The following is a 26874-nucleotide window of genomic DNA, read 5'->3' on the forward strand; positions in this document are numbered from 1 at the left end:
TCCTTTGCAGTATATTAGTGTGTGGAGCAAGTGTCAGATGCCTGTACATGCACGTGGCTTGTGTTATGGCATTAGTTTCCAATCAGCCATATGCTCTGTGTTTTGTAACAAATGAACGACATTCCATTCTGCATTCCTCCACCCGGCTTTAATGTGTATTAAGGACTGGATTACTTGCTATTTAATGCTGTAAAGCGTGGTGCTACTGGTGCACAGTTTCAACTTTGTAACTCAGCAAAATCGACATTCTCCAGCTTATTGATCTGTAGCTAAGAAAAGTAAAGGAAATCTGGGTTGAGCATAACTAGAAGCACAGATGAGGCTCCGGAAAATAGCAAAGATTTTTAGCTGGTGATATATCATGAGTTTTGGAGCTTCTGCTCGATGTTATTGCTTTGTTTGCTGAAGTCCTCTTTGATGATGTCCAAATTGTTGACTGTAAAGTACCTGCTCTTTGGTCACTTCCTTCCTTGTTTTCTTGCAGGCATTTCCTCCTGGTAGATGGTGGCAGTCTGTTTTTATACTCCTATGAAGGTCGTCTCATCAGCAATCCTAAAGTTCCTGGTATGAGAACAGACATTCTCAATGCACAGACGGTTTCTTTGAGCAATGATACCATTGCTATAAAGGACAAAACAGATGAAAAGTGTAAGTCATAGTTTTCAGCACAGCTTGTATCCATGTCACGTTTCCTTGGGAGAAAAATGGATGAATTGAGATGAATGTATTATATTAGCAGAGAGGAATGTCTCATAGCAATCTTATAAAGTGGCCCTCCAGACTCGCCATCACTAAGGATCATTCACCTCAGTAAATATAATATGTGTCAATTATCTCATAATCTATTTATCTGGTTTAGTAATCTTTACTTTACAATAAGTCTGACCTTGTTATAGAAATCTTCTCTCCCTGCATTGATTTCCTGGAGAGCAAGTGAAAGAGACTTGTGCTTCTACACAGCTGCAGGGGGAGGGATAGAGCAGCTGTCTGAACCAATGATAAGAGGGGGCGTGTCTTAGACTACTCCAGCCTCCCTTTAGTCACTGTAGCTCAACTGTAATCACATATCACAACTTTGTCCACATGGAGCCGATGTAAGATCAGCCAAGCAGCAAACAGAAGAAAACAAGTAGCCCGTATTCATTACTTATAGCTTCTGACCTGTATGCCACTTTTGAGATGGTGACTGGACAGTCACTTTAATTTCTTTTGCAAATCTTTATTAATTAACTATAGACCCTTTATATATCTCACCATGACAAATAAAGCTATGTATCCAGCTTCGCTAACCTAGTTATTGCTGGTAGAAGCCGCATCTGCACATTTAATGTAGCCTCCTTTGTTGACCATTGAACGTGAACGTTTTTCTTGCCTGCCTCACTGATGATACATTCCCCACTTATTAAATAGAAATCTATGCCTGAGAATACAGATGTATATTGACATTATGTTTTCTTTCTTTTTTTATAGTGATCTACTTGTTTGATGCTTTATCAGGAAAGCCCTTGGGAGATGGGAAGCCTCTTGCGCATAAGGTACAGTATTCAGTACTGCTGCATTTAATATTCTGTTTACTTTTGTTTGTCATTTGCCCCTCATGTCGTGCTTTACTTGGTAAAGAGAAGGAAGAAAAAGAAATAAAACAAGAGCCAGTTTGCAGACATAGAGGTTAACTACTGTATAACTAGCGCTTTGTCTCCCGCGTGGATTTTTTCCAGCTGGACCACACACAGTTGTGAATTAAATTCCTTGGACAGTGAGCAATATGATGCTGCCACATGCCTTCTTTCTGTCTTATCTCTGCGGACTTGGATTTTCTGTGGCTACTTAAGGGACAAAAGTCGTCAAATGTCATAAATAGTGCAAGTGATCTCAATCAGATTCATAGTCATCTGTACCAGGCCTAAGACAGCAGTATCCATGAATAAGATTCATTTTATGATTCTGTACAGATTGCATTGTTTTATTCCATACCCAAAGGCACAATTGAAACTCAGTTGAAAAAGGCAATGCTAGAGTTGATTTTCTTATTTTTCATGATGGTTCTTCATGTGTACAGGACCTTTATTAAATTCAGATCTAAAGCATTGATTATAATTAACCATGGCAATATATTCCTCTAGTAATTCTTACTGATATGTGTGTTTTAATGTATCCACTATGTTGTGTTGTAAGGACAAGTCAAGATTTATTTGACCATTTCAGATAAGCTATCTGATGTGTGAAGCCTGGGGCTAGCCCACATGACCTTCACCTCTTATAGACAACTGCACTTGCGGGTGGGGCACTTTAAATTCACACTAAATGTAGAAAATGCATAAAAATATTTCAGAATTTTCACCTTTCCTCTCCTTCTTTCTGTTGCTTCTATTTTGTCTCATGTTATAAATAAAGGATTTATCTAATTTCAGCAAATAATTACCATTGTTTGAATAATAAAAAGTTCTATAATTTTCTAATATACTTTCTGTATCAATTCATCATGGTTTTCTAGATCTCTGCTTGTAGTCATTCATTGCTTAATCATTGTGAATAAAAACTAGTCCATGGTCATATGATGTACAGTCCATGGTCATGTGATTGACACATAGGTGCACAACTTGTTACCAGACAGAGCTACTGTGCTGTGTACATCACATGACCATGGACTGTATATCACATGATCATAGACTGTACATCACATGACCATGGTATTTATATCACATACCATGGACAGATTTTATCTCCTGGTAGTAAACAGTGAATGACAGCAAGCAGAGATCTAGAAAAAATGCAAGAAATTGATACAGAAAAGATATTGGAAAATTGTACAAGTTTTCACTGTACAAAAAGTAACATTTATTTGCTGAAACTGGGAAATATATAAAGAAATCTTAACTTCTCACAATCCTGAGTCTGGCTGTAAGACAACTGGCTAAAGCAGGAGCCTCCACCTTTTGCCTTATCTGCAATTGGACATAAAGATAGCTAAGCCATTCTCCTAAGGTCATTGCTGACCAAAGCTGGAAAATATCAAATTGTATTCACTCGTTCCCATACAATAATGATGTAGCCTTGGCGTAGGCAATGATTGGGAATGAACACTCCTAGGAACAACTGTCCCTGACGTTTGCCTACCAAGTCATCCTATGTAAAAGGGCCTTTATCCTTCTAATCAAAGACCGCAAAATGAATTCAGAGCCTGTCTGTAAATATTCAGATTCCACCCCCAGAATAGGTAAATCACAGGTGCACAAATAAAATGGTAGGCGGATTTCTAGTTACATTTTCATACTGTATTTATAACTTGTGCGCACTTTTCATTTTCAGATTGAAGTAGTAGAGATTGCTCTGGATCAAGGAGGACCAGCAAATGAGCGAAAAATTGCATTTGTTGATAAAAACCGAGATCTCTACATAAGTACAGTTAGGAAGCTTGGAAAAGAACAGAGAGCGGTGAAAATTGGTATGAAGCATCAATTGTTTATTCTGAAACTGACATCCATAAGGAATATGAGAGTTACTTGAGAAGATACATCTAGGCTTTAATCCAAAGTAAAGCTGGTAAACCACTTCTTGTCTATGACATATGCCTCCAGTAGATTAATACTGTATACGAAGAGGCCGTGCAGAATTTAATATATTTATTCAGCATCATTTATAGATAGAATGTACCATACATAAAGTGGAGTAACTTTGTAAATACATTACATTACTTATCTTGCACCGATGCTGAGTTGCAGCCTGTATTATAGTCAGGAGCTGCATGTACAATTGTGCTGCTTGCTACTAGAAGCAATAGGGAACTTTTCTGACAGATACACCCTTAGAGATTATTCCACAATAATACGTATACCCTATACACAAATGAGGGGATAAACGTTTAATCAAGGAGTATACATCCACGAGAACCCTCAACATTCACAATGCCCAATAATGGATCAGTGATTCTGCAACTTCACTACTACTGTAAGCACTCACATCATATCTGGGGGCCCGACCACTGGGAAACGCTTAAACAGCTGGGAATGTAACAGGGACAGATGGCTTTTTAACATCAAACTATAATGCACAGCCTGATGTAAAGCGTCATTTACTTGTCCATGTACGTGGCATCAACAAGAATAAAATATGGAGATACTGAGTCAGTACGGAACACTAGTAAGTTTCATGGAAGGTAATAATGCAGTGTAAACTCTAAAATCTGAAATAGTGTTCAAAGGTGAACATGTCATTTACATAGCATTGCAGAAAAAAAATATAGTAAAATATTCTGGCATTACAAGCAGCTTTATTAGGGCTTATTCACACAACCGTATTTTACAGTTGTGTGATATCAGTGTAAATCACAGACTGCCTGCACATTTGGCCTTAATGTGCACAAACAGACATCCCTTAGTTTTCTACAGACCAACATTTCATGGGAAAGAAAATGGAGATATGCTCTATTTTGGTCCATTTTGCAGACCACTAAGGTTCATTAAAGTCTATGGGTCTGTGAAAGTCTGACAGAAAAGTATAAGAAATTTAAATAAATAAAAAAAGTTGATCAGCTTTTCACAGATATGAAAAATGGATCAACCATGGACTGCACATAATGATAAAATAGGAAGGTTCATGTGTTGTCCATGATTATAATAATTATTATTATTTATTTATATAGCACCATTAATTCCATGGTGCTTTACATTTGGGGGTTACATACAATACACAGAATATACAGGTAGATATAATACTAACAGTGACCGACTGGTACAGTGGGGTAAAGGGCCCTGCCCACGAGTGCTTACAATCTATGAGGGGAGGGGGGTAGAGACAGAAGGAGAATGTATGTATGATCCGTTACATACTAAAAGGAACATATATATTATCAAATACCATCATACATTTACAGTTGGGACATATCCGCATACTATATGTAGTCACTACCTGAATATTCACTACATACTCAAGAATAATTATTTATTTATTTGCTTACTTATATAGCGCCATCATATCCCGCAGCGCTTTACAGACATTGACAGTCACTGTCCCAAACAGAGCTCACAATCTACATTCCCTATCAGTATGTCTTTGGGATGTGAGAAGAAACTGGAGTACCTGACAGAAACCCATTGAAACACAGGGAGAACATACAAACTCCTTTCAGATGTTGGTTTCGGACCTAGAACTCCAGTGCTGCAAGGCTACAGGTTATAACCACTGAGCCACTTTGTATGACCGTGGCTATTTTCTAATGTGCCGTAGCGGGACAATTGCACATTTGTTCAATGGCTATTACATGTGTACATGTGCCCTCTCAATTCTTACATGCACACATGCAGAGTTACTGAGTATACTCAGCATATACACCTAATTTCACATGAGTGCAACTCCATACATTCTCACTCCATACAGACAAGCATATATGCACATTTGCTACATTATATATCAAGCAGTGAATGGTAAATCTGTCAGGCATTGCTATATTATATAGTTTGACCTATAAATATGTTCATGCCATGGCTGGAATACAGCTAAAGTCATATGAAGAATTGTTAAAAGCATGTAGCCTGCTTGTTGATGGTTTCCAAGTACTACCAAATTGTTTAGTAACAGCAATATGAAGCTTACATAATAATCAAAAAGCTAATAACCTACATTACCAATGTGCTAAATTTTACATTCACTCCATGTTTCACACAGTTACTTCTAGGAGAGTTTCAGCTCTCTCCCTTGGTTCATAGGTGAATGAAGAGGTTCTACAACATGTCAAAGGCCTAAATGATTGTATATGTATAAATGTGTTGCCTCTCTTTGTTCTGCAGGTAGTATGGTGCACACTTTAGCCTGGAGTGACTTATCTAATATACTGTGTGGTATTCAGGACAGTCGATTCACGGTCTGGTACTATCCAAACGTAGCCTATGTAGATAGAGAATTGCTGCCAAAAACTATTACTGAGAAAGATGGAAGGTATGTATGCTTGTCTGTCAATTATATCAATGGCCATATTGTTGTAAGACTGGATAAATCATGGGGAAAAGTGATCTACCATAAAGTAAACCCTTTGTTGTCCATAACATATGCACGGTTTGAGAGTTGTACAAGATTATAATAAAAGTCAAGTTGTGCGATTAGTCTGGATTAGAGAATTTGGAGACAGCAAATACAGAACTGTATGGGTACAATACCCATACCGTTCTGTACTTGCCTTCTTCAAATCCTCAAATCCAGACTAATCACACAATTTGACTTTTATTATAATTTTTTATTGTCTTCTATTTATTTATTAATTATATAAGTTACACCTCGGAAGAATTATGTTCTGTGACCTAAAATGTCATTCATCTCATGGGGCGTAGCTAGAGGAGGTGCAAATCTATGACACCTGCTCCCTGTAACCCTGAAAGGGACCAAAGGCCTCTCTGCCACATTAGAAGACATCATTTTTGTACAGTAACATGCAAAAGTTTCAGGCAGGTGTAGAAAAACTGCTACAAAGTAAGAATGTCAATTAAAAAAACACAAGGTGAATGAAAGGAAGAGAAATCTAAATCATTTCAATATTTGGTGTTTCCACCCTTTGGAGGAGGAGACCTGGAAGTGATGATATGTCCTCCAGAGATCCCTGATCTCAACACATCCAGTCTGTCTGGGATTACATGAAGGATTGGATCAAACCTACATCCACAGAACATATGTGGTTAGTTCTCCAAGATGTTTGGAACAACCTCCCCGCAGAGTTCCAGCAAGAAGACATATATTGATGTGATTTACATTTCTTCTTTCTTCATTCATTTATTTTTGTCATTTAAAAAAGTTATTATCACTTCTACTTTTGAAAGCATTCTTGCTGTACAGCTTTTTTTTACCCTCATCCGCTGCCTTAAACTTTTGCACGATAGTGTATAGTTCTGAGCAGTTAACTGAAACGGACAGTCAGTTCAACTTGTTTGCTCACAAGGATTATTTCAATTATCTTACGTCCATGCTGTCCTGCCTCACATTACCATTAGAAAAAGGATGTGAGTAACTGAGACCAAAATCCAGTGGCATAAACCTATTGAGAGAAGAACCTGGATCTATTGGACACGCAGAATGAATGAAATAATAAGATGCTGTGAGCTTGGATAGTTGTGAGCAGAGCTACTCAGCGTAATATGTGAATGTAGCAGTGGGTTGGTTCATTCTGAGCATGTGGGGAGTTGCGCCATCTACTGGATATTGCATGGTAGAATTGTATATGTTAATCACATGACTTTTTCACAGCATTCTGTACAGAAACTTACAAAGAAAACAAAGTCTGACTATCTTTATGTCAGCTATACATCGCTTACACCTATTGCAGGGGTAAAGTGAGCATATAAACTGACTGGAGATGAACCTATGCTTGGTGCTGTACTTAGCAGTTTACCACCATGCTACTAAATGTTATAGGCTATAGGTTGTCATAAGCTGCCCATACTATCCTATCCCCAAAAATACAAACTCTTAGTCCACTGAACTTGCATATTCTCTAAATAGAGAAGTGGAGATAAGCGGATGCTATACATCTATGGTGCCGCTTACCTCTTGTAAAATAGATGATTAAATGAATTGCTTGCCTTTATTTAAACTAAGCTCACACTGCTGTCATTCAAGTCTATTGTTCTGATCCATTAGCAACAGAGTGGAAAGCCCACTCATACAGACAGAATATGAAAGGTAAAATTCTATGTGCAGGACTTTTATCAGATAAAAACATAAGTAGACAAGATGGAAGAAAGTTTCCATACTTTTTGTCTTTAAGAATGCAGTGAAGACAAATGCAGATGGAGATTGCTGCATCTGCATCTGTTCTTTCTTCTGACCTTCAGTCTATTGCTCTTATCCAATGACTGACTAGAACATCAGATTCGCAAGGTATAAGTGTGAATGTACCCTTAAACTAACAAGTAATAGTCAGTCCCCATACACAATAGTTTAATGTGTCTTTGTTCAGGTCATGATTCCCATGTGTCTGTTAATAGTCCTCTATTGGGAGAGAATTGCCTGGGACATTCAGTGTCAGGTACGTTTCTATGTGTTACCCATAGCAGCCGATCAGAATCCATCTTTCATTTTTCAGCAGCCTTTTACAATGAATGTAGCAACGTGATTGGTGAGGACACCTACTGAAATGGAAGCAGCAATGTGATTGGTGGGGATGGACCATTATTTCACTTTTTCCTTTTGTATCGGTTTATATAAATCTAAGGGGACAACAATATAATTGAAGAGCTCAACGGAAAAATGGCCTAAGTCCACATTTTGTCATATTTCAAATTATTACCTAGAAAGCTTCTTTGTACCTCGTTCTATGCATTGGGTTTACAAGGTACCTAGGATTAATGACCTAAGTCCATATATTTCAATGCAGAAGAATTTACATTCAATGGAATAATGGCCTAAGTCCAATACAAACTTACTTACTTCACTCTCGTTGGTAATTTTTTCATTGAAATCATGACTTCCGGTCTGTTGTTTATATTACTGTAAAAACTTTGTCTTATTGTTTAAAAGGCTCTAAATCGACTTTTGCACATATTTAGCGCCGAAAAGGGAGGCAGGTAATTATTATTCTTCATCGTTTAATAATTTTTACGGTATATTTGACGATATTAGCATAAGATTGCACTTAAGCCGACTGCTGCGGCAACCATAAAGATACGTGTGCTGTAGCGCCTTCGATGTGTAAGCCATATTTAAGATGTGCCTTTATTTCTGTTATGCAATTTTTGTATTAAATTTTGGAACTTATACAGCTTTGAAGGTACTCCTGTTAGATGTCGTGCAACTTTTGTTATAAGCGTGCTCGCTTAGTCCCGGTCAGAATTTGTACACCCATGATTAGGATTAACGGTGTTCATTAGCTGATTACATTGGATAGATATATTCCACAATAATGCCCGTTTGCTTTAGGCTAAAACTTTAAATTTCGTTTTTCTCACAATATTGATTTTTGGACTTAGGCCATTTTTCCGTTGAGCTCTTCAATTGTATATTATACTGTAAAAGAAAAAACTGTTCTCATATATTGTATGTGTTACAATGGGAATACATTTCTATCCAGATACATGTGGTTGTCTTGTTTCTTTATCAGTGAGTACAGTAAGAGTCCTCAGATCGTGAGCTTTGTCGGGAACAGAGTGACAATCCGAAGAAGTGATGGCTCCCTGGTTCACACAAACATATCGCCATATCCAGCTATTATTCATGATTACATCACGGCTTCTAAATGGAACGAGGCTGTCCGGCTCTGCCGCTTTGTTAAGGTGAATTATTATTTTGTTCTGCTGGATGTATATTAGGATTTGCTGATAGAAAATTTCAACCCTGAAAAGAAAAACCTCCTTAAAGTGGAACAGTCATATGAATATACCTCCTATGTAAGAGCAGCCTTTTACTGCTCCGGATCTGTATTCCTTTAAGTGTGCCATTTGACTAATGGGGGTGATGAGAGAATACACTAGATATACACATATAAGAGAACTGTGCTCTCCTCTCACCCCGCTGTGCTAACAGACAGGCTGCTGCGTATACACATCAGGGGAGGCAGGGTCTTACTTCCCCTAATGTATAAAGGAAACTCATAACTATATGTCCCATATTGACAATAATGGCCTTATCTTGAATGTGGGTAAAACAAAGGAGATGATAATTGATTTTGATAGGGTTCAGGAGGTGGAAAGGGTTATGTTCTAGAAGTACATAGGTCTATACCTGGACAGTAAATTAGATCGGAGGTTGTAAGAGGTGTGCTATGTTTGTTTGTTTGTTGTTTTTTTTTTTAATAAATCTTCAGTCTGTGATTTCTGGAGTCGTACTCTATGAGTTCTCTGCTTGGTGAGACAGTATCAGGACTATGGATGTTATAAAGATAATGAAATTGATAGCTCTTCGGTGGACAGCTTTGACATCTGTCTGCAGGATAGGATTTAAAGGAAATTCAAAGACCATTATAGACCAACATTTGCACCCTTGTAACCAAGTCCTCTTCAGCCAGCAGAGTTCCTTCAGTGAAAGGTTCATATAGTTACACTATGGAAGGGAATAGACTTGGAAGGTTATTCAGTCTCTCGGCAATCTCATTCTGTAGCAGCTCTGTAAATAGGGTCGTCCTTGAAGTTGGTGGTCTATTATTCTACACTTCATTATTATATCATTATTCTATATGAATATGTTACATTTCTGTATTGCTCTACTGTTCTATTGTTTATAACTAATGTGTTCTACACTGAGCTGTGGAATAACCAATTTCCCAATGGGATCAATAAAGACTTGTATTCTATATGTTTTTTCATTGCTCCTGTTGGCCAAATTTTACAAAATGTTTGGCTAATAGGTGTATATACCTATAGCCATAGTAAAGATTCATTTTAACCACAGGATTGTTCAGCTTTTAGGTGATTTTAACCCCTTAGCGACCCTTGACGTAACTGTACGTCATGGGTCGCATGGGGATGTATAGAGCGAGCTCACACGCTGAGCTCGCTCCATACACGGCAGATGCCGGCTGTATAATACAGCCAGGACCTGCCACTAACAGCAGCGGTCGGTGCCCGAGCCGATCGCTGCTGTTAACCCTTTACACACTGCGGTCAAACGCGACCGCAGCGTGTAAACAGCGCAGGCGGCATGGGCGCCGCCATGTTTCGCCGATCGCCGCCCTCCTGAACGTCACAAGAGGGCGGTGATCGGTTGCTATGACAGCCGGAAGCCTATTGAAGGCTTCCAGGCTTGTCTCTGCACTAGATCTATTAGACGATGCCAGAGGCATCGTCTAATAGAAGTGCTGCGATTCTGCTATTCACTGCAGTACTGTAGTATTGCAGTGAATAGTATGAGCGATCAGACTCCCTAGGTTTCAAGGTACCTAAGGGGTCTGATCATAAATGTAACAGAAGAAAAAAAAAAGTTTTTAAAAGTATTAAAAAAATAAAAAAAATATAAAAGTTCAAATCACCCCCCTTTCCCTAGATCAGCTATAAAAGTAATTAAAGAACATTAAACATAAACATATTAGGTATCCCCGCGCTCCAAAATGACTGAACTATTAGAATATTAAAACATTTATCCCGTACTGCGAACGGCGTAGCGGCAAAAAAAATAAAAACAGCCAAAAAGCGTTTTTTTCAACACTTTGCCTCCTATAAAAAATTGAATAAAAAGTGATCAAACCATCGGATCTTTCCCCAAATGGTATCAATAGAAACGTCATCTTGTCCCGCATAAAAAGACACCACAACCAGCTCCATACATGGAAATATGAAAAAGTTACAGGTGTTAGAACATGATGACACAAATTTTTTTTTCTATTTTGCAAAGTTTATCATTTTTTTAAAAGTATCAAAAAATTTCAAATACTATATAAATTTGGTATCACCGCGTTTGTACTGACACGTAGAACACAGGTAACATGTCATTTGTACCAAACAGTGAATGCTGTAAAAATTAAACCCATAAGAAAATGGCGCAAATGCATTTTTTCTCCAATTGCGCCTCATTCTGAATTTTTTTCCAGCTTCCCAGTACATTGCACAGCATGTTGAATGGTGCCATTACAAAGTACAATTTGTCCCGCAAACAATAAGCTATCATGTGACTCTGTGAACTGAAAAATGAAAAAGTTATGGCTCTTGAAATGTGAGGAGGGAAAAACGAAAATGCGAAACCAAAAAATGGCCTGGTCCTTAAGGAGTTAAAGATTGTTCCTTCTTTTGAATGCCATACAGAGTTTCAACATGCTTATGGCATTCAGACCTTCTTCAGTTCAGTCAATCTGATCCTGCTTGGTATGTTTTGAGAGTTGGAGGTTTCAGAGTACCTATACACTTCCCTAAGTACACACCAAATTTTCCATATATTTATCCCCCACCTCTACTCCATATTTCATCAACCAATTCTATCTTATCCTTTAGTGTACCAGCTCTTGCGGGCATCTTCCAGCGGACTGAGCTTTTTCATACAACAGCAGAACTTATGCCCCTGGCATTCCTTCCAGCACCAGGCTGTTATGTTGGCTGAAACAATGAAGCTGGCTTGTGTGAACATCTGCACTGCAGCAACATATGTTAAAACACAGACAAAGCCTTTGCAGCTTCACATTTCTCTTGAATTGGCCCATTGAGAGCAATGAACTCTGTTGCAACTTAGCAAATTTAAATGTGCAAACCCAGAATAATGGCCGCATAAACCTTCCTTTTGTCTTTGATTAAAAAACAAAGTTGTATCAGCAGCGTGAGCGAGATCTTCAGGGCTATGTTCTCATCTGTTAAAATTGTTGTCAAATTTATATCTGAAAAAAAGTCTAACAATATTCCATTTAGTCTCTGTTAACCCTTCATTTGTTTCTTCCTGTTTTAATAACCTAATCTACATCACTTGAAGATGATTTAATATACATTTTATTCCCTTAGTGCTAAATATGTTTGTCCTGACTGCATTGTAGGCAACTCTTAACACCACATCATTCGGTTTTCCTAAACTTACCTTGTTATCTAAAGTCTTAATGACAGTAAATGGAAATGCAAAGGATTTTATAGTTTTGAGGTCTTCCTGTAAAACTCATAATGATGTTAACTATCATTGATCCCTTTGTTCCGACTCTAATCATTTTGTGCCCTCTCAGAGATTGCCTTTCAATATTCTAGAGGAGGAAAAAGTTCTATTGCTGTGGAGCAATTTGGTGTAAATATTCTCCTAGTATATAGGTTTATGGTATAAATGCCTGGCTATAACAAGGAAGAATTGCAGAAGGACGACCAGAGTATTAAGGCACCGCGCTTTCTCCAATGTTCTTAAAACACATGCAATTTTATTCCAAATATATACCACAACACATAAGGAAGAACATAACAAGGAAGAAGACATTCCAAGGTTTATACAAAATTGGGCACTGGGTAAAGGAGACCCTTTTCCTTGTAATGTTTAGACTTAGAGGACAAGGCAAAGGAGTGCCATTTTCATACAATAACCTTGTGGACAAGAGGCCCACTTCCTTATAACAGACATTGGGGACAAAAACGACCAGTGGAAGGGGCCACACGGTGGCTCAGTGGTCAGCACTGCAGCCTTGCAGCGCTGGAGTCCTGGTGTTCAAATCTCGCCAAGGGCAAAAAAAAAAAACATCTGCAAGGAGTTTGTATGTTCTCCCCGTGTTTGCGTGGATTTCCATCCCATATTCCAAAGACATACTGATAGGGAAAAATGTACATTGTGAGCTCTATGTGGGGCTCACAAACTACAAAAAAAAAAAAAAAAAGACCAGTGGAATGAAATTGACCAAACTGATTAGGAGTTTCTCTTTGGTCAAAAACGTATCCTTACATGTAATAAATATATATCTACAAACACACACCAATATGCACTGAAATGTTTATACCAGAATACTGCCATTCAATGCCAAATAATACTACTTTCATACAGTACCTATATATTGCCATTATTCAACCATGCAGTGCACAAATAATACATCCATACATTATTCAATACTTCTAATCCCAAATAGTGTCCACATATGCAGTATCTCAATAACACTACCTTAGAGAGTCCACATAATATTACCATATTGTTCCTGTATAAAGCTGCAGTTCAGTTGCCAAATAATACCACCATAATAATAATAATCATAATAAATTTTATTTATATACCACCATACGCCATTAAATAATACTGGGTGTTTACAGGGAGCCTGTCACATAAAAAATGCTCTTCAGTGTGGAGGCAGCAAGTGATAGAGTAGAAGGAGCTGAGAAGTTTTGGGAAAAGATTCAGTATAACCTGTTATTTCTCCATTGAAATCTCTGCTCTTTCTGATTTGAGAAGTCAAGGAGGCGGACCTATCAGTGACTGACAGCTTCTCCTATATGACAGTACATACAGATAGAGCTGGCAGTCACTGATGGGACCTTCTCCTTTCTACTCTGCCCCTTTTGCTCTATAACATGCTGCTTGCAGATTCAACAGCATTTTCAAGGTGGCAAGCTTCCTTTAAGAGAGAATTTTAAAACCTGCCTATTCAATTGCCCTGTCAGAAAATATTATTGGGAGTTTTTCTTTTTGACTAGTCAGAGTGCTTGACCTACAGGAAAAACCCTCCCAATCTGTACCCTATGAATCTGCCAGCTCTCGAGGTCACTTTAGGCACACAAGTCATCAAGCTTAGAAAATAGAATAGTAAACTCATGTGCCATGTTTGAGACATTGAAGTTTGTATATCTCCATGCACACAGGAGCAGACAACATGGGCTTGTTTAGCAGCTATGGCTATTGCAAATAAGGATATGTCAACGGCCGAAATCGCATATGCAGCAATTGGTGAAGTAAGTAAGAATACATAATCACTCCTTAAATACCAGCACTATCTTGATGAATGTGATGTTTTCTGCAGCGTCTATTATTTTTCTTGCAGATTGATAAAGTTCAGTACATAAATTCAATTAAAGATCTGCCATCAAAGGAGTCCAGATTGGCTCACATCCAGCTTTTCAGTGGGAACTTTCAAGATGCTGAGGCCATTATCCTGCAGGCTGGCCTTATTTACCAAGCCATACAGCTCAACATTGACTCCTACAACTGGGAGAGGTAATCCAAATATAAATAGGTCATTGAACATCAGACATTTGCAGGGGCTATCTAAATGTTACGAGAGGAAAAAATCAGTATACCTAGCACAGACATACTGAGATGATAATAATAGGAAATGATTATTATTATAGGGGTGAACCAATCTCGGCAAACAGAGCTTATTACTGACTAATGGAAAGTAATGCAGTTGTTCACGTTGCATGGGAACATTCTTGGTTTCATCCAGAGGCTGAGATTCTGACCTTCAGGCCGGCGCGTATATTGCTGTTTAGGACTGCAGGAATTTTACTAATTTTAGCGTCACATTCAGAGAGTGATAACATTATATTTATCTGTTGATGTAGCTGCTTGCAGAACAACTTGTATTTTTCAGTAGTACAATTACATAAAATGCAGTGCTAACATTTTTTAATATTTTTTTTTAGAGGGAGAGTTGGGGAAAAAAAACCGCAAATATGCCATTGTTTTGTTTTTAACCACTCACTGTGCGGCCTATTTATCATTATTATATGGGTTGGTACAATTGTGGCAATACCATATGTATGTAGTGTGGGTGCAAACAGTGCTGCTTTTTTTCATACATTTGAAATAATGCTTTATTAAACTTTTATTACATTGGCTTTCCCTTTGCCCTATCATCTAGAAGCCATGTTTATCAGTGACTGTGGTATCTTGGGGGTTAAACAGCCAGGATTGGAGTCTTTGAGTTGCATAGCAGGGTTGACTGTATATTAAAGCCATCACTCATGGCTGATGCCATGCCATCCATTGGCTGTAACTATATGTCAATTTGCAGGGATTCTGCTAAAATAGATATACTGTTACATGTATTTGCAAGAAGAGGATAACTGGAAATGACAGAAATAAATGGCTGTATTTGCGGTGGAAAACCTGAGTTGCCCAGTGCCTGTTAATTAATATATGGCAGACTTGGCAGCGTGGCATCAAAAATATATGTCTTACCATGATGTCACTATTAATATCCAACCTGCAATGTATTGTCCCAACCACAACAAAGACACTGCACCTCATTCATCAAAATGTCTTGTTTCCACAGCAACTAAACTTCACAGGAAAAAATAAATTCTGGGCAATTTTAATACATGGGGCTCAAAGTGTTCTTGGTATAGTCTACAGATGGCTGGCTTTCTATAGTGTTTGTGGCCTATACTGAGATGATGACTGCAATAGAGTTATTGTAATTAGATTTTATTTGTAGTTTCCAAAACCCTTTCACCTATGAAATGCTTTGATCCATGTGGGTCTCAGCAACTGGTCTATTAGTAGAAAAGACAACTGCCCGTATACTTCTTACCCCTCGTTCACATTTGTGTTTGGTATTCCGTCCGGGGTAGTCCACATGGGACCCCCCCGAACTGAATACTGAACGTAACTGCAAGCGCTGTGCAGTAAAATCACGCGGATCCCATTGACTAGAATGGGGTTCATATGCTTGCCGCGCGCTGCCTGCATGAATCATGCAGACAGGAAAGTAGATTCTGAACTACTATCCTGCCCGCATGATCCCTGAGGAGATCTGGTGGCAAGCACACGGACCCCATTATAGTCTATGGGGTCCGTGTGCTTTCTCAGGCACACCGCTTGCAGTTGCGTTCGATATTCCATTCAGGGGGTCCCATGTGGACTCCCCCGGATGGTATACCAAACGCAGATGTGAAAGAGGCCTTACACGGTCTTTCCAGATGAACTGATTTAGGCAGATGGGAAGGAGCACAGCCCTCAACTTCGATCCAAGGATTAGTGGGTTCTGGGCACTAACCAGTCAAAACGTTGCATGTCTCCATGACGTGCCTAATATTTTATATTACTGTGGTGACTTTTTGCATGTAAGCATTGTATCCAGTGACATCTATAAGCTTTTAGTTACTCCATCTCAACCTTTATAACCACACTGTCCATGTTTTACCTTAGGGCACTGGAACTAGCCGTGAAACACAAGACACATGTCGATACTGTATTGGCTTATCGTCAAAAATATCTGAACAACTTAAATAAAAAAGAAACCAACAAGAGATTTCTGCAGTACGCAGATGGCGTAAGTAAATATGTGCACTGAGATTTACCTTCTGTGCTCGTAAACAACCCTATATACTGACATATATCATGAGATAGTGATATATCGTAACTCCTTCCTGTTCAAGTGTCTTATTCTGCTGCCTTAATATGTTGCCATTGCCTGTTTACATGGTATTTATACCTATCTTATGGTGAAATAATGTAGGTATAAATACCATGTAGCTGCTGTTGGCAGCATTTAGAGATACTCTATACAGCAGCCACATTGACCATTGACAAACATAATCGTGAGAAAGATTTTATGATTAATTATAGACATTGACATACTGAATATAAATTGATTAAAAAATACATGATTTTGGTGACCAATACCTTTGTAAATACATTGCAAACCACCCAAGCAAGCTCTGTGCATCCAAAAATTCAGTGAGATTACAGCCTGCAGAATTGTAGCTGCATCTCCAGCCTTGAGTGCAGACTGTAACTTCAGATCAGTACCAGATGAGTAATGAATAGAGATGAGCGAACACTAAAATGTTCGAGGTTCGAAATTCGATTCGAACAGCCGCTCACTGTTCGTGTGTTCGAACGGGTTTCGAACCCCATTATAGTCTATGGGGAACATATACTCGTTAAGGGGGAAACCCAAATCCGTGTCTGGGGGGTCACCAAGTCCACTATGACACCACAGGAAATGATGCCAACACCTCTGGAATGACACTGGGACAGCAGGGGAAGCATGTCTGGGGGCATCTAACACACCAAAGACCCTCTATTACCCCAACATCACAGCCTAACAACTACACACTTTACACACTCAATACCACCTCTCTGACAGTAGGAAAACACCTTGAAACGTGTATTTGGCACTTGCAGTGAGGAGAGCTTGTCACCAGCAGTGAATTTGGCCCTTGTAGTAAGTTGAGGTTGGCACCAACATTTGTTTTGAAAATCAGGGTGGATTGAGCCTCTAACCAGCAGAGTTTGGGCAAATTCATGGTGGAGGGAGCCTCTAAAAACCCCAGTTTGGACTAATTCATGGTGGAGGGAGCCTCTAAAAACCCCAGTTTGGACCAATTCATGGTGGAGGGAGCCTCTAAAAAACCCCAGTTTGGACCAATTCATGATGGAGGGAGCCTCTAAACAGCCCAGTTTGGGCAAATTCATGGTGGAGGGAGCCTCTAAAAAACCCCAGTTTGGACCAATTCATGGTGGAGGGAGCCTCTAAAAACCCCAGTTTGGACCAATTCATGGTGGAGGGAGCCTCTAAACAGCCCAGTTTGGGCAAATTCATGGTGGAGGGAGCCTCTAAACAGCCCAGTTTGGGCAAATTCATGGTGGAGGGAGCCTTTAAAAACCCCAGTTTGGACCAATTCATGGTGGAGGGAGCCTCTAAAAACCCCAGTTTGGACTAATTCATGGTGGAGGGAGCCTCTAAAAACCCCAGTTTGGACCAATTCATGGTGGAGGGAGCCTCTAAAAACCCCAGTTTGGACCAATTCATGATGGAGGGAGCCTCTAAACAGCCCAGTTTGGGCAAATTCATGGTGGAGGGAGCCTCTAAAAACCCCAGTTTGGACCAATTCATGGTGGAGGGAACCTCTAAAAACCCCAGTTTGGACCAATTCATGGTGGAGGGAGCCTATAAAAACCCCAGTTTGGACCAATTCATGATGGAGGGAGCCTCTAAACAGCCCAGTTTGGGCAAATTCATGGTGGAGGGAGCCTCTAAAAACCCCCAGTTTGGACCAATTCATGGTGGAGGGAGCCTCTAAAAACCCCAGTTTGGACCAATTCATGGTGGAGGGAGCCTATAAAAACCCCAGTTTGGACCAATTCATGATGGAGGGAGCCTCTAAACAGCCCAGTTTGGGCAAATTCATGGTGGAGGGAGCCTCTAAAAACCCCAGTTTGGACCAATTCATGGTGGAGGGAGCCTCTAAAAACCCCAGTTTGGACCAATTCATGGTGGAGGGAGCCTCTAAAAACCCCAGTTTGGACCAATTCATGGTGGAGGGAGCCTCTAAAAACCCCAGTTTGGACCAATTCATGGTGGAGGGAGCCTCTAAACAGCCCAGTTTGGGCAAATTCATGGTGGAGGGAGCCTCTAAAAACCCCAGTTTGGACCAATTCATGGTGGAGGGAGCCTCTAAAAACCCCAGTTTGGACCAATTCATGGTGGAGGGAGCCACTAAAAACCCCAGTTTGGACCAATTCATGGTGGAGGGAGCCTCTAAACAGCCCAGTTTGGGCAAATTCATGGTGGAGGGAGCCTCTAAAAACCCCCAGTTTGGACCAATTCATGGTGGAGGGAGCCTCTAAAAACCCCAGTTTGGACCAATTCATGGTGGAGGGAGCCTCTAAACAGCCCAGTTTGGGCAAATTCATGGTGGAGGGAGCCTCTAAAAACCCCAGTTTGGACCAATTCATGGTGGAGGGAGCCTCTAAACAGCCCAGTTTGGGCAAATTCATGGTGGAGGGAGCCTCTAAAAACCCCCAGTTTGGACCAATTCATGGTGGAGGGAGCCTCTAAAAACCCCAGTTTGGACCAATTCATGGTGGAGGGAGCCTCTAAACAGCCCAGTTTGGGCAAATTCATGGTGGAGGGAGCCTCTAAAAACCCCAGTTTGGACCAATTCATGGTGGAGGGAGCCTCTAAAAACCCCAGTTTGGACCAATTCATGGTGGAGGGAGCCTCTAAAAACCCCAGTTTGGACCAATTCATGGTGGAGGGAGCCTCTAAACAGCCCAGTTTGGGCAAATTCATGGTGGAGGGAGCCTCTAAAAACCCCAGTTTGGACCAATTCATGGTGGAGGGAGCCTCTAAAAACCCCAGTTTGGACCAATTCATGGTGGAGGGAGCCTCTAAAAACCCCAGTTTGGACCAATTCGTGGTGGAGGGAGCCTCTAAAAACCCCAGTTTGGACCAATTCGTGGTGGAGGGAGCCTCTAAAAACCCCAGTTTGGACCAATTCATGATGGAGGGAGCCTCTAAACAGCCCAGTTTGGGCAAATTCATGGTGGAGGGAGCCTCTAAAAACCCCCAGTTTGGACCAATTCATGGTGGAGGGAGCCTCTAAAAACCCCAGTTTGGACCAATTCATGGTGGAGGGAGCCTCTAAAAACCCCAGTTTGGACGAATTCATGGTGGAGGGAGCCTCTAAACAGCCCAGTTTGGACCAATTCATGGTGGAGGGAGCCTCTAACCAGCAGAGTTGGTGGAAATCAGGGTGGAGGGAGCCTCTAACCAGCAGAGTTGTGGGAAAGCAGGGTGGAGGGAGCCTCTAACCAGCAGAGTTGGTGGAAATCAGGGTGGAGGGAGCCTCTAACCAGCAGAGTTGTGGGAAAGCAGGGTGGAGGGAGCCTCTAACCAGCAGGGTGGAGGGAGCCTCTAACCAGCAGAGTTGTGGGAAAGCAGGGTGGAGGGAGCCTCTAACCAGCAGAGTTGGTGGAAATCAGGGTGGAGGGAGCCTCTAACCAGCAGAGTTGGGGGAAATCAGGGTGGAGGGAGCCTAGTATTAGCAGAATTGTGCAACACTTATGGTGGATGAGTATGAGGATGCGGAGGAATTGGAGAGGTTGAGTACAGACATGGAGTTTCATGTTGGGGTGCTTTACACAGGTGGGCACAAAAATGAAGGCTCTATCCAGTGGTGGTTCATTTTTATCAAAGTGAGCCGGTCGGCACTCTCAGCTGATAGACGGGTGCGCTTGTCAGTGATGATGCCACCGGCTGCACTGAACACCCTCTCAGATAGGACGCTGGCGGCAGGACAGGACAGCACCTCCAAGGCATATAGGGCAAGTTCAAACCACAGGTCCAACTTCGACACCCAATACGTGTAGGGCGCAGAGGGGTCGGAGAGGACAGGGCTGTGGTCGGAAAGGTATTCCCGCAACATGCGCCTATACTTCTCACGCCTGGTGACACTAGGACCCTCCGTGGCAGCACTTTGGCGAGGGGGTGCCATCAAGGTGTCCCAGACCTTAGACAGTGTGCCCCTCGTTTGTGTGGACCGGTGAGAACTTGGTTGCCTACTGGAGGAACTGCCCTCCCTGCCGCCAACGTCACATGCTGGAAACATCTCCATCATATTCTGCACCAATTGCCTGTGGCAAGCATTGATGCGATTGGCCCTCCCCTCTACCTGAATAAAAGACGAGATGTTGTTTTTATACCGGGGGTCAAGGATAGCAAAGATCCAGTACTGGTTGTCCTCCATGATTTTGACAATACGCTTGTCGGTTGTAAAGCACCCCAACATGAACTCAGCCATGTCTGCCACAGTGTTAGTTGGCATGACTCCTCTGGCCCCACCGGAAAGTTCAATCTCCATTTCCTCCTCATCCTCCATGTCTACCCATCCGCGCTGCAACAATGGGACGATTCGAAGTTGCCCGGAAGCCTCCTGTATCACCATCACATCATCGGACAACTCTTCTTCTTCCTCCTCCTCCTCCTCCTCCTCCATTAAACGCAGTGAAGCGGACAGATGTGTGGACCTACTCTCCAGCTGTGACGGATCGGATGCTATCCCTAACTCCTCTGTGTGATCTGAGTTATCCCTGATGTCAATCAGGGATTCTCTCAGAACACACAAGAGCGGGATTGTAAGGCTCACCATCGCATCCTCAGAGCTCACCCTCCTTGTGGACTCCTCAAAGACCCGTAGGATGTCACAAAGGTCTCTCATCCATGGCCACTCATGGATGTGAAACTGAGGCAGCTGACTTTGTGGCACCCTAGGGTTTTGTAGCTGGTATTCCATCAAAGGTCTCTGCTGCTCAACCACTCTATTCAACATCTGAAACGTTGAGTTCCAGCGTGTGGGGACGTCGCACAAAAGCCGGTGTTGTGGCACATGCAGGCGTTGCTGGAGAGATTTTAAGCTAGCAGCGGCTACTGTCGACTTGCGAAAGTGGGCGCACATGCGCCGCACTTTCACCAGTAGCTCTGGAACATTGGGGTAGCTCTTTAGGAAACGTTGCACCACTAGGTTGAAGACGTGGGCCAGGCATGGAACATGTTGGAGTCCGGCAAGCTCCAGAGCTGCTACCAGATTCCGGCCGTTATCACAAACGACCATGCCTGGGCCCAGGTGCAGCGGCTCAAACCATATTGCCGTCTCATCGAGGAGGGCATCCCTCACCTCGGAGGCAGTGTGCTGTCTGTCCCCCAAGCTGATCAGCTTCAGCACAGCCTGCTGACGTCTACCAACGCCAGTGCTGCAACGTTTCCAACTCGTAGCTGGGGTCAATCTAACAGCGGAGGAGGAGGCGGTGGCGGAGGAGGAGGCGGTGGCGGAGGAGGAGGCAGTAGAGGAGGAGGAGGAGGGGGGTGTTCTTCTCGTGTCCCTGCCAGGAATGTTAGGCGGGGAGACGAGGTACACCGGGCCAGTTTGGGAAGCAGTCCCAGCCTCAACTACATTCACCCAGTGTGCCGTCAGTGAAATGTAGCGTCCCTGTCCGCATGCACTTGTCCACGCGTCGGTGGTCAAGTGGACCTTTGTGCAAAGCGCGGAACTAAGGGCCCGCCTGATGTTGAGTGACACGTGCTGGTGCAAGGCGGGGACGGCACACCGGGAGAAGTAGTGACGGCTAGGGACGGCATAGCGAGGTGCCGCAGTTGCCATCAGGTCCAGGAAGGCGGGAGTTTCAACAAGCCGGAACGCCAACATCTCCTGGGCCAGCAGTTTAGCGATGTTGGCGTTCAAGGCTTGCGCGTGTGGGTGGTTAGCAGTGTATTTCTGCCGCCGCTCCAATGTCTGAGAGATGGTGGGTTGTTGTAAAGAAGCGCCTGATGGTGCCTTTGATGGTGCAGGAGAAGGAGATAAGACAGGAACAGGGGAGGATGAGGGAGAAGTCAACAAAGTGGCGGAGGCAGATGAAGTGGTGTCCTGGCTCGTCCTCTGGAGTGCATCGCCAGCACAGTCAGCAGAGGCAGTGGCAGTGGCATGAACGGCAGGCGGCCTTTGTCCTGCCGTTGCTGCCTGCCACTGATTCCAGTGCTTGGATTCCAAATGATGGCGCATTGAAGTGGTAGACAGGTTGCTCTTCTCAGAGCCCCTAATCAATTTCGAGAGGCAAATTGTGCAGACAACACTATATCTGTCCTCGGCGCATTCCTTGAAAAAACTCCACACCTTCGAGAAACGTGCCCTCGAGGTGGGAGTTTTTCGGGGCTGGGTACGAACTGGAACATCTTGGGAGATTCCGGGTGTGGCCTGGCTTCGCCTAAGCTGCTGACCTCTGCCTCTAGCTACCCTTTTTGGTGCTGCACCTGCCTCAACATCCACACTACTTTCCCCGCTTGACATCCCCCCCTGTCCAGGTCGGGTCAGTGTCCTCATCATCCACCACTTCCTCTTCCAACTCCTGTCTCATCTCCTCCTCCCGCACAATGCGCCGGTCAACTGGATGCCCTGACGGCAACTGCGTCACATTATCGTCGATGAGGGTGGGTTGCTGGTCATCCACCACCAAATCGAACGGAGATGGAGGAGACTCTAGTGTTTGAGCATCTGGACACAGATGCTCCTCTGTTAGGTTCGTGGAATCGTGACGTGGAGAGGCAGGTTGAGGGACAATGAAAGGAGCGGAGAACAGCTCTGGGGAGCAGGGACAGTTGGGGTTATTGTTCTGTGAAGCTTGGGAATTTTGGGAGGAAGGAGGACAAGACTGTTGGGTAATAGGAGGAGAGGAGGCAGAGTCTGACTGGCTGCTGGACAATGTGCTGTAAGCGTTCTCTGACAGCCATTGCAAGACCTGTTCCTGGTTCTCGGGCCTACTAAGGTTTGTACCCTGCAGTTTAGTTAATGTGGCAAGCAACTCTGGCACTGTGGAGTGGCGCAATGCTTGCTGCCCCACAGGAGTAGGCACGGGACGCCCTGTGGCTTCACTGCTACCTTGCTCCCCAGAACCATTCCCCCGACCTCGCCCACGGTCTCGTCCACGTCCCTTTCCGGGAGCCTTGCGCATTTTGAATTCCCAGTTAGAAATTGGCACTATATACCAGTAGCAAAAATTGTGGGTGCACGTAACCCCAATATATTCTTTGAATTCCCAGTCAGACAATGGCACTATATACCAGTAGCAAAAATTGTGGGTGCACGTAACCCCAATATATTCTTTGAATTCCCAGTCAGACAATGGCACTATATACCAGTAGCAAGAAATGAGGGTATTTATAACCCCAATATATTTTTGAATTACCAGTCAGACAATGGCACTATATACTAGTAGCAAGAAATGAGGGTATTTATAACCCCAATATATTCTTTGAATTCCCAGTCAGACAATGGCACTGTATACCAGTAGCAAAAATTGTGGGTGCACGTAACCCCAATATATTCTTTGAATTCCCAGTCAGACAATGGCACTATATACCAGTAGCAAGAAATGAGGGTATTTATAACCCCAATATATTCTTTGAATTCCCAGTCAGACAATGGCACTATATACCAGTAGCAAAAATTGTGGGTGCACGTAACCCCAATATATTCTTTGAATTCCCAGTCAGACAATGGCACTATATACCAGTAGCAAAAATTGTGGGTGCACGTAACCCCAATATATTCTTTGAATTCCCAGTCAGACAATGGCACTATATACCAGTAGCAAAAATTGTGGGTGCACGTAACCCCAATATATTCTTTGAATTCCCAGTCAGACAATGGCACTATATACCAGTAGCAAAAATTGTGGGTGCACGTAACCCCAATATATTCTTTGAATTACCAGTCAGAAACTGGCACTATATGGCAGTAGCAAGAAATGAGGGTATTTGTAACCCCAATATATTCTTTGAATTCCCAGTCAGACAATGGCACTATATACCAGTAGCAAGAAATGAGGGTATTTATAACCCCAATATATTCTTTGAATTCCCAGTCAGACAATGGCACTATATACCAGTAGCAAGAAATGAGGGTATTTATAACCCCAATATATTCTTTGAATTACCAGTCAGAAACTGGCACTATATGGCAGTAGCAAGAAATGAGGGTATTTGTAACCCCAATATATTCTTTGAATTCCCAGTCAGACAATGGCACTATATACCAGTAGCAAAAATTGTGGGTGCATGTAACCCCAATATATTCTTTGAATTCCCAGTCAGACAATGGCACTATATACCAGTAGCAAAAATTGTGGGTGCACGTAACCCCAATATATTCTTTGAATTCCCAGTCAGACAATGGCACTATATACCAGTAGCAAAAATTGTGGGTGCACGTAACCCCAATATATTCTTTGAATTACCAGTCAGAAACTGGCACTATATGGCAGTAGCAAGAAATGAGGGTATTTGTAACCCCAATATATTCTTTGAATTCCCAGTCAGACAATGGCACTATATACCAGTAGCAAGAAATGAGGGTATTTATAACCCCAATATATTCTTTGAATTCCCAGTCAGACAATGGCTCTATATACCAGTAGCAAGAAATGAGGGTATTTATAACCCCAATATATTCTTTGAATTACCAGTCAGAAACTGGCACTATATGGCAGTAGCAAGAAATGAGGGTATTTGTAACCCCAATATATTCTTTGAATTCCCAGTCAGACAATGGCACTATATACCAGTAGCAAGAAATGAGGGTATTTATAACCCCAATATATTCTTTGAATTCCCAGTCAGACAATGGCACTATATACCAGTAGCAAAAATTGTGGGTGCACGTAACCCCAATATATTCTTTGAATTCCCAGTCAGACAATGGCACTATATACCAGTAGCAAAAATTGTGGGTGCACGTAACCCCAATATATTCTTTGAATTCCCAGTCAATGGCACTATATACCAGTAGCAAGAAATGAGGGTATTTATAACCCCAATATATTCTTTGAATTACCAGTCAGAAACTGGCACTATATGGCAGTAGCAAGAAATGAGGGTATTTGTAACCCCAATATATTCTTTGAATTCCCAGTCAGACAATGGCACTATATACCAGTAGCAAGAAATGAGGGTATTTATAACCCCAATATATTCTTTGAATTCCCAGTCAGACAATGGCACTATATACCAGTAGCAAAAATTGTGGGTGCACGTAACCCCAATATATTCTTTGAATTCCCAGTCAGACAATGGCACTATATACCAGTAGCAAGAAATGAGGGTATTTATAACCCCAATATATTCTTTGAATTCCCAGTCAGACAATGGCACTATATACCAGTAGCAAAAATTGTGGGTGCACGTAACCCCAATATATTCTTTGAATTCCCAGTCAGACAATGGCACTATATACCAGTAGCAAAAATTGTGGGTGCACGTAACCCCAATATATTCTTTGAATTACCAGTCAGAAACTGGCACTATATGGCAGTAGCAAGAAATGAGGGTATTTGTAACCCCAATATATTCTTTGAATTCCCAGTCAGACAATGGCACTATATACCAGTAGCAAGAAATGAGGGTATTTATAACCCCAATATATTCTTTGAATTCCCAGTCAGACAATGGCACTATATACCAGTAGCAAAAATTGTGGGTGCACGTAACCCCAATATATTCTTTGAATTACCAGTCAGAAACTGGCACTATATGGCAGTAGCAAGAAATGAGGGTATTTGTAACCCCAATATATTCTTTGAATTCCCAGTCAGACAATGGCACTATATACCAGTAGCAAGAAATGAGGGTATTTATAACCCCAATATATTCTTTGAATTCCCAGTCAGACAATGGCACTATATACCAGTAGCAAAAATTGTGGGTGCACGTAACCCCAATATATTCTTTGAATTCCCAGTCAGACAATGGCACTATATACCAGTAGCAAGAAATGAGGGTATTTATAACCCCAATATATTTTTGAATTACCAGTCAGACAATGGCACTATATACTAGTAGCAAGAAATGAGGGTATTTATAACCCCAATATATTCTTTGAATTCCCAGTCAGACAATGGCACTGTATACCAGTAGCAAAAATTGTGGGTGCACGTAACCCCAATATATTCTTTGAATTCCCAGTCAGACAATGGCACTATATACCAGTAGCAAGAAATGAGGGTATTTATAACCCCAATATATTTTTGAATTACCAGTCAGACAATGGCACTATATACTAGTAGCAAGAAATGAGGGTATTTATAACCCCAATATATTCTTTGAATTCCCAGTCAGACAATGGCACTGTATACCAGTAGCAAAAATTGTGGGTGCACGTAACCCCAATATATTCTTTGAATTCCCAGTCAGACAATGGCACTATATACCAGTAGCAAGAAATGAGGGTATTTATAACCCCAATATAT

The 26874-nt window shown here is 41.8% G+C and overlaps 1 protein-coding gene across 1 annotated transcript in view; it reads left to right on the top strand.

Moving 5' to 3' along the window:
* Nucleotides 1–26874, top strand: part of IFT80 (intraflagellar transport 80) — an 88093-nt gene that overhangs the window by 51292 nt on the left and 9927 nt on the right. Inside the window, exons 10-17 of the mRNA XM_075268730.1 lie at nucleotides 485–648; nucleotides 1471–1535; nucleotides 3310–3445; nucleotides 5787–5934; nucleotides 9083–9254; nucleotides 14214–14303; nucleotides 14393–14565; nucleotides 16501–16624. Of these exons, the coding sequence (XP_075124831.1) occupies nucleotides 485–648; nucleotides 1471–1535; nucleotides 3310–3445; nucleotides 5787–5934; nucleotides 9083–9254; nucleotides 14214–14303; nucleotides 14393–14565; nucleotides 16501–16624 (1072 nt within the window). The remainder of the gene's footprint in view (nucleotides 1–484; nucleotides 649–1470; nucleotides 1536–3309; nucleotides 3446–5786; nucleotides 5935–9082; nucleotides 9255–14213; nucleotides 14304–14392; nucleotides 14566–16500; nucleotides 16625–26874) is intronic.

Source organism: Leptodactylus fuscus, chromosome 3 (genome assembly GCF_031893055.1).
Source record: "Leptodactylus fuscus isolate aLepFus1 chromosome 3, aLepFus1.hap2, whole genome shotgun sequence".
Lineage (NCBI taxonomy): Eukaryota > Metazoa > Chordata > Amphibia > Anura > Leptodactylidae > Leptodactylus > Leptodactylus fuscus.